Consider the following 12,912-nt stretch of genomic DNA (forward strand, 5'->3'; position numbering starts at 1 on the left):
TTTAATCATCGTAATGATAGTCAATTGAATTAATTAATTGACACGATAAATTTGTATCTACAGAAAAGATATCATCAAAATATTTCCAAATTAAAAATAAATTTGAAAATGTAATTAATTAAAACTTTAATTAAAACTTTAACAGATACTAAAAAATTAGTTAAAAGAAAACATTAAAGTTCTTACATTTTTAATTAAAATATTAGTTATCTCAGTTAATATTTTAATCAAATATAAAAATATTTCAAATTAAAATTGGAAATTTTTGTGGGAAATAATTTCGTATAGACTACACAGAAAATAATATCACCAAAATATTTCTAATAAAACAAAATTTATTTAATATGAAAATTTAATCAATTAACTGCCACAATTTATTTTTAATTGAATTAAGATAAAAAGTCAGTTAAAATGATAATTGCGATTTTTATTAAAAATACAAATTGTCCCAATTACCGTTTTAATAAAACAGAAAATGGCATCAATTATGTATGTTATTGAACATTTTGTTCTAAATTAGTAGGTTTTATTACTATTTAATTATTTATTGGATTTTTTAGCTTCTTATACACACAAAAATTCAGCTATAATTATAATCTAAAAATCCATAAAAAAGAGCTAAATCGTATCAACTCTAATAAAATTAAAAAAAGATATGTATAAATAAATATAAATATAAAATTAAAATATTTCATATAAAAAATATCCCAGCAAAAAAATTGGAAGTTCTTATAAAAATTCCCTCCCAAAGATGTTCTTTATTTTAACTTCACAGGAAGTTCTTTTGATTCAATTCTTTAAAACTCACATTTTTCATATTTATACCCTTCACCACTACTGTGGTACAGGGTATAATAAGTTTGTGCATTTGTATGTAACGCCACGAAATAGTGGCCATAGACCCATCTTTTAGTATAGCGATCGGCTTAGAATTAAATTCTGAGTCGATTTAGCGATGTCCGTCTGTCTGTCTGTCCGTCCGTCTGTCTGTATATGTAATTTTGTGCAAAAAGTACAGCTCGCAATTTAAGTCCGATCGTCCTCAAATTTGGCATAGGGCCGTTTCTTTGGACAGAGACAATCGCTATTGGTTTTGAAAAAAATCGGTTCAGATTTAGATATAGTTGCCTTATATATTTATCCCCGATTTGGTCATAGTTAGCGTGTTTATCAACCGATTTTCTTGAAATATCGTACATCCAAATATTTTATGAATCTCGAAAATCTTGCAAAATATCAGCCAAATCGGTTCAGATTTAGATATAGCTCCCATATATATCTTTCGTCCGATTTAGACTCATATGACCACAGAGGCCAAAGTTTACTACCGATCTTCGTGAAATTTTGCACAGAGGGTAGAATTGACATGACCAATGCTTGGTAAATTTGATTGAAATCGGTTCAAATTTAGATATAGCTAAAATATATATCTTTCGCCCGATTTGGACTTATATGGTCTCAAAAGCCAGAGTTTTGCCCTGTCGTGCTTCAAATTTTGCACAAGCGGTACTTTTAACGATACTATTGTATGTGCCAAATATGGTCAAAATCGATTCAGATTTAGATATAGCTCCCATATATATCTTTGGTCCGATTTGAACTTATATGGCCTCAAAATCCAGGGTTTTGCCGTGATGTGCTTCAAATATCGCACAAGGAGTAAGTTTAGTAGTATAGGTAATTGTGGCAAATTTTGTTGAAATCGGTTCAGATTTAGATATGGCTCCCATATATATCTTCCGTCCGATTTGCACTCATATGACCAGGGGGGCCAAAATTATACTCCCATTTACGTGAAATTTCGCATAGATAGATCATTCTAACTATACACATCAAACTTAGTCAAAATCGGTTCAGATTATATATAGCTCCCATATATACGTACACCAGAGTTGGGGAAATATGGTTGACTGTTACAAATTTTAGACCCATTTTCAATGGAAGTTTCCTCCAATTAATTGGATAGCGTTAGCCGATTTAAATTTTAATTCTAGATATTTTATGGAAGTAAAAAAATTGTCTCCTTTATATAGCTTCCAGCAAATGTGAAGTAGTTGAGATGGTAACACAAATTTTGGCCTACATAGGGGTGAAGGGTATAATATAGTTAGACTTTACATACTTGTTTTAATAAGAAATTTTAAATTATTTTGTTTCAAATGTGTTAAAAAGAGAGTAGGAAGTATTTAAATGGTACAAATTATTTACATGTTGTCGAAAAAAATTATAAATCCATTCTAGACAAATTGCGATTTTTTGAAAATATTTGAAATTAAACGTTTTAGACAAGCATTAGAATGTATTAAAAATCATAAAAAAATTGTGAAAAGTATTTAATTGGCAAAATATCACAAAATTTTATAAATCACATCCAAAACATTGAATTCGGACCACACCGTAAGAAGTAATGCAAATTCAATGCAACGGCGGTTGAAATGGTCGGCATCCGTCCTATGATAAGTCCATGTTAAATTCATCGCTTCTGCGCAAATTTTGCACCAATTATGGATCCAAAAAGAAAATTTTCACTACTTTTTTGGCGACGCTTTTTTTTTTGCTGGGATAATAAATAATTTAAATATTTTCTATTACAATTTTTTTTTTGTTTTAATAAAATAAATTTGAATTGGAAATATTTTTTTTTACTTCATTAAAATACTAAATTTAATATTTTAACTAAAAATAGTAAAAATCCTCAATCATTTTATTTATTTATTTATTCAAGTCTATGGAAATATAACATTCCTTACAGACTACTTAAAACTAAAAATATATTAAATCTAGAATATTAACAAATTTAGAAAATTTATCAAATATATCAATATCCTCATTGGAGAAATTATTTAATTCAGCCAATGCACGACTCATTGGTTCATTGGAACCATAATTAGTCCTATGATGGGGTATATGAAACAATTCACTACTACGCAATGTTCTTAGAGGAACCCTGAAGCAAATATTTTCAAGTAAACACGGGCAATCTATGTCACCAGAAATAAGTTTATAAATGAATATTAAAGGCAAATAACAACGCCTATTAGCCAAAGTTTTCATATGAATTAAACAACATTTTGCTTCATAAGTAGGATGCGGTACAGAAAAATTAAGAGGGTATACTGCAAAATTTATAAATTTCCTCTGAATCCTTTCAAGTCTTTGAGAATGTATTCCATAATAAGGACTCCAAACAAAAGCACAATATTCCAATTTAGACCTAACTAAAGCAGTAAATACTAACTTAACTGAATAAGGATCCTTGAAATCTCTACAATTTCTCTTGATGAAAGCAAGCAATGAATATGCCCTTGGGACAATATAATCAATGGCGGGTAAAAGTGAATTTAGAATCATGAATTACACCAAGATCCTTTATCTCCTCAACCCTACTCAAAACAAATCCATTTAACGTATAGTTATAAAAAATGGGATTCCTGCATTTATAGTAAGAAATAACATTACATTTCTGAATGTTGATTTCAAGTAGATTCATATTACACCAATCAGCTATATTTCTCAAATCCTCTTGAAGACGAAACAAATCTCTAACCGAAGATATGCGCAAAAATAGCTTGAGATCATCAGCATAAAGAAGAATACTCGACCAATTTACATACGTACTTATATCATTAATGAATATAACAAATAGTAAGGGTCCCAATACACTACCTTGTGGAATCCCAGAACTAGCAGTAAATAAGTAGGACTTAAAACCATCCACTGAGACATAGTACATACGGTTTCTCAGATAAGAGGCCATCCATTCTAAAAAAATGGAATGAAATCCAAATGAATACTATTTACTAATAAGCAATGAAATTGACACTTTATCAAACGCCTTAGACATATCTAAATATGCAGCATCCACCTGAAATCCAGATTCAAAACTTGAAATGCAGTATTGAGAAAAACCCGCCAAATTAGTCACTGTTGACCGATTACGAACCAAACCATGCTGGAACGGAGATAAACTAGGCCTTACCAAAAAATAAGTTTTCTCGAAAACAATGTGCTCAAAAATCTTACTTATATTAGACAATTTCGATATCGGTCTATAATTACATATGTCATCTTTCGCACCCTTTTTAAAAATTGGAGTAAGCGATGCTAACTTCCAATCATCTATGAAATAGCCCAACTGGAGAGACTTGTTGAACAACAATAATAGTGGATAAGCCAAAGCTACAGAACAGTTCTTAATAAAAGAACCACAAAAACCATCAACATCCATTTTATAGGAAGATTTGAGTTTAGTGATACCAAAGAGAATATCTTCAATACTTAGCACCAGATCCCCAAAATTGACAATAGAACTAGGTAATTCATAGTGCCCGTTATTACAAACATCAGGGATAAAATTTGATTTGAAGAAGTCAGCAAATAGATCCACAGACTGCATAATAGAGTTAGAAACCCGGTCATGTAAATGCATACGCAACGGATATTCAGAACTCTTCCGTTTAGAGTTTACGAACGACCAGAAACATTTTGGATTATACTTAATATCACTTTCAATTTTCATAATATACTGCCTGTATAGAAATTTATTCAGAAAATTAAATTCTCGTGAGCAACGTTCATAATTTTGTTTATTAAAAAGAGAGTTATTACATTTGAAAATCTTATACAATTTATTGCGTTTATTTTTCAATTTCTTCAAACCTACTGTATACCATGGTAACTTATGCACTTGCGGTCTAACAGAAGGCGTATTATCAGAAATAATTTCCCTTATTTTAGAAGTAAATTTATCGAAACATTCATCTAAATTACAATCCAGAAAGAGCAAAGGCCAATTTATATCTCCAATAAGGCTACTAACACATTCAAAATTACATTTTTTGAACTCCGGAAGCGTATGGAAAGCTTTAATTTCAGAATATGTATAAAAACTTACATTAACTTCTAAAGGTACATGGTGCATGTCAGTACTACATAAAGCATTTAATGACTCATTGATTTCATATTTCAAATCACAACTAATAACAAGTATATACGGCCGTAAGTTAGGCCAGGCCGAAGCTTATGTACCCTCCATCATGGATTGCGTAGAAACTTCTTCTAAACACTGCCATCCAGAATCGAATTACTTAAGTTGCGGTAACGCTTGCCGATGGCAAGGTATCTTAAAACCTCCTAACACCATCTTCTAAATTGTATGTAAGTCCATACGTGGTATATATAATTCAGTTTGACAAAGTAGACATAAAATTTTGACAAAATTTTCTACAGAAATAAAATTTTAACAAAATTTTCTATAGAAATAAAATTTTCACAAAATTTTCTATAGAAATAAAAATTTTGACAAAATCTTCTATAGCAATAAAATCTTGGTAGATTATTTTTGGCTCTAGTGGCAACCATGATTATGAACCGATATGGACCAATTTTTGTGTGATTGGACCAATTTTGGTATGGTTGTTACTGATCATATACTAACACCACGTTCCTAATTTGAACCGGATCGGATGAATTTTGCTCCTCCAAGAGGCTCCGGAGGTCAAATCTGGAGAGCGTTTTATATGGGGGCTATATATAATTATGGACCGATATGGACCAATTCTGGCACGGTTGTTAAAGATCATATACTAACACTATGTTCCAAATTACAACCGGATTGGATGAAATTTGCTTCTCTTGGAGACTTCGCAAGCCAAATCTGGGGATCGGTTTATATGGGGGCTATATATAATTATGAACCGATGTGGACCAATTTTTGCATGGTTGTTAAAGACCATATACCAATATCATGTACCAAATTTCAGGCGGATCGGATGAAATTTGCTTCTCTTTGAGGCTTCGCAAGCCAAATCTGGAGATCGGTTTATATGGGGTCTATATATAATTATAGACCGATGTGGACCAATTTTTTCATGGTTGTTAGAGACCATATACCAACACCATGTACCAAATTTCAGCCGGATCGGATGAAATATGCTTCTCTTAGAGGCTCCACAAGCCAAATCTGGGGATCGGTTTATATGGGGGCTATATATAATTAAGGACCGATATGGACCAATTTTTGCACGGTTGTTAGAGACCATATACCAACACCATGTACCAAATTTCAGCCGGATCGGATAAAATTTTCTTCTCTTTGAGGCTCCGCAAGCCAAATATGGGGATCGGTTTATATGGGGGCTATATATAATTATGGACCGATGTGGACCAATTTCTGCATGGTTGTTGGAGACCATATACCAACACCATATACCAAATTTCAGCCAAATCGGATGAAATATGCTTCTGTTAGAGGCTCCACAAGCCAAATCTGAGGGTCCCTTTATATGGGGGCTATACGTCAAAGTGGACCGATATGGCCCATTTTCAATACCATCCGACCTACATCGATAACAACTACTTGTGCCAAGTTTCAAGTCGATAGCTTGTTTCATTCGGAAGTTAGCGTGATTTCAACAGACGGACGGACGGACGGACGGACATGCTCAGATCGACTCAGAATTTCACCATGACCCAGAATATATATACTTTATGGGGTCTTAGAGCAATATTTCGATGTGTTACAAACGGAATGACAAAGTTAATATACCCCCCATCCTATGGTGGTGGGTATAAAAATGAGATCTAAGATTTTATTCAAGCGGTTAAAATACTTATTTATCTGTATTAGATTTAAGCCAAAAAACCTATCGATTACTTCTATTTCAAATAACTTATTGACATTATTTGGAGTAATAAACTCAGAATTGGAAACAAAAGACCAACTAAACTAATTAACTAAATTAATTTTTTCATTTGATTAAAAAGTTAATTGTACCAATTTTATTTTTCACCTGTAATTAATGCAGTTACAATTTTGTTGTGATTGTATCATTTTCGTGATAGCAGCAATTTCTTTGTAAAAAAAAAAAGTTGTAAAATAACTATTTGGCACAATGGACAGAAAAATGTATTACCAAAAAATTTCCAATTAGGATTTTAAGTACATCACCAAAAAAATATTCTAATAAAAACATAATTGAATGAAATAGTTTTTCACACAGAAGAAAGAAAAAATTATAAAATTTTCAAATTAAGACAAGTATATACGTCCGTAAGTTCGGCCTTATCTTATGTACCCCTCCACCATGGATTGCGTTGAAACTTCTACGAAAGACTGTCATCCACAATCGAATTACTTGGGTTGTGGTATCATAAAACTTCTTCACATCGTGAGAAGTTAGTTGAGTTAGTCCATACGTGGTATATATTAGACAAAAAAGTTATGTATAGGTAAGTCTACAAATAATTACGAATCGACATGAAAATTGAAATATGGGAGTCGCTTATATGTGGGCTATATAAAATTATGAACTTGATATGGGCCAATTTTTGTGTGCTTGGGGATGCCTAGTTAGGCATGGTTGTTAACGGCCATATACTAGCACAATGTACCAAATTTCAACTCGGATGAAATTTGCTCCTTCAAGATGCTCCAAAACCATATCTCGGGATCGGTTTATATGGGGGCTATATATGATTATGGACTGATATGGACCACTTTTGGCATGTTTATTAAATATCATATACTACCACCACGTACCAAATTTCAACACGATCGGATGAAATTTGCTTCTCCAAAAGACACAGGAGGTCAAATCTGGGGATCGGTTTATATGGGACTATATATAATTATGGACTGATATGAACCAATTCCTGCATGGTTGGTGGATACCATATATTAACACCACGTGCCAAATATCAACTGAATCAGATGAATTTTAGTCTTTCAAGAGGCTCCGGAGGTCAAATCTGCTGATCGGTTTATATGGGGGCTATATATAATTATGGACCGATGTGGACCAATTTTTGCATGATCACTAGAGACCATATACTAACACCATGTACCAAATTTCAGCCGGATCGGATGAAATTTGCTTCTCTTAGAGGCTCCGCAAGCCAAATTTGGGGGTCCGTTTATATAGGGGCTATACGTAAAAGTGGTCCAATATGGTCCATTTGCAATACCATTATATCTTACCATTTTTCGGATCTACTCATACCTAATTGTATCGAATTAGATCCCTCAATTTGTACTCGGGCGACCTACATCAATTACAACTACAAATGCCAAGATTCAAGTCGGTAGCTTGTTTCGTTCGGAAGTTAGCGCGATTTCAACAGACGGACGGACAGGTATGCTTAGATGGACTCAGAATTTCTTACTTTATGGGGTCTTAGAGCAATATTTTGATGCGTTACAAACGGAATGACAAAGTTAATATACGCCCCATCCTATGGTGGAGAGTATAAAAACAACTATAATTATAATGGAAAAGTTTATAAACATTTTCGTGATTGAATAACAAAAAAAATGTATCTGCATGACTGATTTTTGTTTTGATAAAAAAAAATATTGAATCAGCAAAAGTTATTCCAATTCCATTAAAATTTTAATTAGAGAAATTTTTGGTCATATTATTTTCTGAAGTTAGTGTGCTGGTTCACAGGAAAAATATCATTAACTTACTAATTAACTTTCTAACTCTAATCTAAAAGTAATTAATTGAATAACATTAAAAATTAGTTATAGTTTTAATTAAATCAATAATTATTAATCATTTGTCATCATTATTAATCATTAATCATTTATTATTATTTATTTAATTCAATAAAAAATATTTAAAAGCAAAAAAAGGTATAATATTATTGAAAATAAATATATAATTGAATATTAAATATAAAAACTAATTATATAAAATAATACAAAAATTATTAATTGTTAAAAAATTAATTTAGTTTTGCCACCAAAAATCACTAGGGTTTTTAATTGAATATGGTAAATTAAAAAATTAATTGAAAGTGCTCAAGACAAATAATTACTTTTTTATCAGGTATATGTTTATTTCTAAATAATTTTTTGATTCATGCTATGATTTTCGTGATTAAAGCAATTTATAGAATAATACAACAATTATTTATTTTTAAAAATTAATTTAGTTTTGCCACCAAAAAATCAATAGGATTTTTAATTGAATATGGTAAATTAAAAAAAAAAATAATTGAAAGTGCTGAAGAAAAATAATTATTTTTTTATCAGGTATATGTTTATTTCTAAATAATTTTGTAATTCACACTATCATTTTCGTGATAGACGCAATTTCTATTAACAAAATAAATTAATTTTTATCTATGTGATTAATTTGGCTTTGATTAAAAATTCAAATTGGTTTAATTAATATTTTAATTTAAAAACAAATTAAAAAAAATATTAAATTAAAAAATGTTGGTGATAATTTTTCTGTTTAAAGAGAATATCGATTTAGGTGCTTGTTATTTTATTTGTTTTTTTTTTTTTTTTGCAAATTAACTTACTCCACCGTAACCATGGCCAATTTGTCCAATGCAGCCTCAACCATACGCATTTCAGCTTCTATTTCCTCTGGCAACCTTCGTACCCCAGGCAAAGTAGGTGGTGGTGGCTTATAGGTTTGATAATAGACTTTGTGTGTGAGTTTATTGGGAGCTACAACTGTTCGGTAAGGAAATTTAATGAACCTTGTGTCCATCTTCATTCTACCTTCATACTTACTGGTTCTTATAAAGGATCTGGCATTTAATTGTTTATCTTGTTGGGGAGTCTCCAAATAATCCAAACAATAGACTCCTCCAATGATACGATATTTGCGTAAATTAACATCAGTCTCCATTAGACCAAATCCCTCGGGTCCTATCAATTTTCTACGCATTTTTGTCAATTCATCTTCGTATTCCAAATAGAGTTTGTCAACGTCTAAAGTTTTCTCTCGGGATTTTTGATTATTTCCTTCTTGTTCGAATTGTTCCAATTCTTTTAGGGGAATTTCTTTGGAACATTCATCCAACATATTTTGAAGAATTTCTTTACGTTTACGCCATTCCTTTTTGGTTTGATATAAGATATCTGTCAAGAAAACAAAAAGGAAAATCTTTAAATAGTGTGACTGACTTAGCTGGTATTTCTTGTTATTCTCTTACTTATATTCTGTGATCTTGGTCTCCTTAAATTAAAACTGGGACAATAGTCACTTAAATGATCATAATTCAGCCATAATCCTCTGAGGGCTGAACTATAGAGACTCACCGAAGGTGGTAAAGAAAGTTGCATTGTCATCAAAGGGAAATCTATCTCATTATGAAGATTTTGTTCTCCTATACGTGGTTTTGCACTTAGAGAGCTTAAATACAAAATATTATCGATCAAAAATGGCGACAAAGGCGAGTACTACAAACTTACATTTGAGCATCTTTAGAGAATGTCCATATAAAGCTCTTATAAACTTCTGAATCATAAATATGTTTGGAAACACCAGGACGATCAATTCTGGGAAAAGAATTGAAACAGTAATCAAATTTGATTAAATCTTCAATAAAATCGTTAGTTTGACATACTCCATATCCCTTTCCACGTGGGACATAGTCTTGTAGGTGAAATCATCCAGATAATCTTTGAGCAAAACACGTATATCTGTCTTCAGTTTAGAGAGATCGGTGAGAATGTATGGTGGTTTCGTTTTATCCGTGAGGGCCTCATTGAGTTCTTGGAGGATCTGGAAAAGGTTAAACAAATACTACAGTGAGTGTAAAATTTACTTCAAAATTTTTGCCAAAATTTATTTTATTTCTATAGAAAATTTTGTCAAAACTTTATTTCTATAGCAAATTTTCTCAAAATTTTATTTATATAGCGAATTTTGTCAAATTTTTATTTCTATAGAAAATTTTGTCAAAATTTTATTTATATAGCAAATTTTGTCAAAATTTTATTTCTATAAAAAATTTTGTCAAAATTTTATTTTAATAAAAAATTTTGTCAAAATTTTATTTCTATAGAAAATTTTGACAAAATTTAATTTCTATAGAAAATTTTGTCAAAACTTTATTTCAATAAATAATTTTCTCTAAATTTTATTTCTATAGAAAATTTTCTCAAAATTTTATTTCTATAGAAAATTTTCTCTAAATTTTATTTCTATAGAAAATTTTGTCAAATTTTTTTTTCTATAGAAAATTTTCTTAAAATTTTATTGCTATAGAAAATTTTCTTAACATTTTATTTCAATAGAAAATTTTTTCAAAATTTTGTCAAAATTTTATTTCTATCGAAAATTTTGTCAAAATTTTATTTCTATAGAAAATTTTGTCAAAATTTTATTTCAATATAAAATTTTCTCTAAATTTTATTTCTATAGAAAATTTTGTCAAAATTTTATTACCATAGAAAATTTTGTCAACATTTTATTTCTATAGAAAATTTTGTCAAAATTTTATTTCTATAGAAAATTTTGTCAAATTTTTATTTCTATAGAAAATGTTTGTCGAATTTTTATTTCTATAAAAAGTTTTCTCAAAATAGTATTTCTATAGCAAATTTTGTTAGAATTTTATTTCTATAGAAAATTTTGTAAAAATTTTATTTCTATAGAAAATTTTCTCAAAATTTAATTTCTATAGAAAATTTTCTCAAAATTTTATTTGGCAAAATTATACTTATATAAAAAATTTATACAGAAAATTTTACAAAATTTTATTTTCATAGAAAATGTTGTCAAAATTTTATTTTTATAAAAAATGTCAAACTTTTATTTCTATAGAAAGTTTTCTCAAAATGTTATTCCTGTAAAAATGTCTTGTTACAATTTTATCTCTATAAAAAATTTTGTCAAAATTTTATTTCTATAGAAAATTGTCTCAAAATTTTATACCTATAGAAAATTTTGTGAAAATTTTGTTTCTATCGATAATTTTCTAAAAAGCAAATAATTCATTTTTATTGAAAATTTTGTCAAAATTGTATTTCTGCAGAAAATGTTGTCCAAATTGTATTTGTAAAGGGTGATTTGTTAAGAGCTTGATAACTTTTTTAAAAAAAAAAACGCATAAAATTTGCAAAATCTCATCGGTTCTTTATTTGAAACGTTAGATTGGTCCATGACATTTACTTTTTGAAGATAATTTCATTTAAATGTTGACCGCGGCTGCGTCTTAGGTGGTCCATTCGGAAAGTCCAATTTTGGGCAACTTTTTCGAGCATTTCGGCCGGAATAGCCCGAATTTCTTCGGAAATGTTGTCTTCCAAAGCTGGAATAGTTGCTGGCTTATTTCTGTAGACTTTGACGTAGCCCCACAAAAAATAGTCTAAAGGCGTCAAATCGCATGATCTTGGTGGCCAACTTACCGGTCCATTTCTTGAGATGAATTGTTCTCCGAAGTTTTCCCTCAAAATGGCCATAGAATCGCGAGCTGTGTGGCATGTAGCGCCATCTTGTTGAAACCACATGTCAACCAAGTTCAGTTCTTCCATTTTTGGCAACAAAAAGTTTGTTAGCATCGAACGATAGCGATCGCCATTCACCGTAACGTTGCGTCCAACAGCATCTTTGAAAAAATACGGTCCAATGATTCCACCAGCGTACAAACCACACCAAACAGTGCATTTTTCGGGATGCATGGGCAGTTCTTGAACGGCTTCTGGTTGCTCTTCACTCCAAATGCGGCAATTTTGCTTATTTACGTAGCCATTCAACCAGAAATGAGCCTCATCGCTGAACAAAATTTGTCGATAAAAAAGCGGATTTTCTGCCACTGATTTTGGTAATAAAATTCAATGATTTGCAAGCGTTGCTCGTTAGTAAGTCTATTCATGATGAAATGTCAAAGCATACTGAGCATCTTTCTCTTTGACACCATGTCTGAAATCCCACGTGATCTGTCAAATACTAATGCATGAAAATCCTAACCTCAAAAGAATCACCCTTTATACAACATTTTATTATACTATAGAAAACTTTTGTCACAATTTTATTCCTAGAGAAAATTTTGTCAAATTTTATTCCTAGAGAAAATTTTGTAAAATTTTATATCTGGAGAAAATTTTATCAAATTTTATTTTTATAGATAATTTTGTCAAAATTTTATTTCTTTAGAAAATTTTTT

The 12,912-nt window shown here is 30.4% G+C and overlaps 1 protein-coding gene across 1 annotated transcript in view; it reads right to left on the reverse strand.

Moving 5' to 3' along the window:
• Window positions 1-12,912, reverse strand: part of LOC142228963 (uncharacterized) — a 92,487-nt gene that overhangs the window by 51,323 nt on the left and 28,252 nt on the right. Inside the window, exons 6-10 of the mRNA XM_075299487.1 lie at window positions 10,369-10,526; window positions 10,214-10,300; window positions 9,955-10,154; window positions 9,530-9,880; window positions 9,313-9,469 (exon numbers count right to left, since the gene is read on the reverse strand). Of these exons, the coding sequence (XP_075155602.1) occupies window positions 9,313-9,469; window positions 9,530-9,880; window positions 9,955-10,154; window positions 10,214-10,300; window positions 10,369-10,526 (953 nt within the window). The remainder of the gene's footprint in view (window positions 1-9,312; window positions 9,470-9,529; window positions 9,881-9,954; window positions 10,155-10,213; window positions 10,301-10,368; window positions 10,527-12,912) is intronic.

Source organism: Haematobia irritans, chromosome 3 (assembly GCF_050003625.1).
Source record: "Haematobia irritans isolate KBUSLIRL chromosome 3, ASM5000362v1, whole genome shotgun sequence".
Lineage (NCBI taxonomy): Eukaryota > Metazoa > Arthropoda > Insecta > Diptera > Muscidae > Haematobia > Haematobia irritans.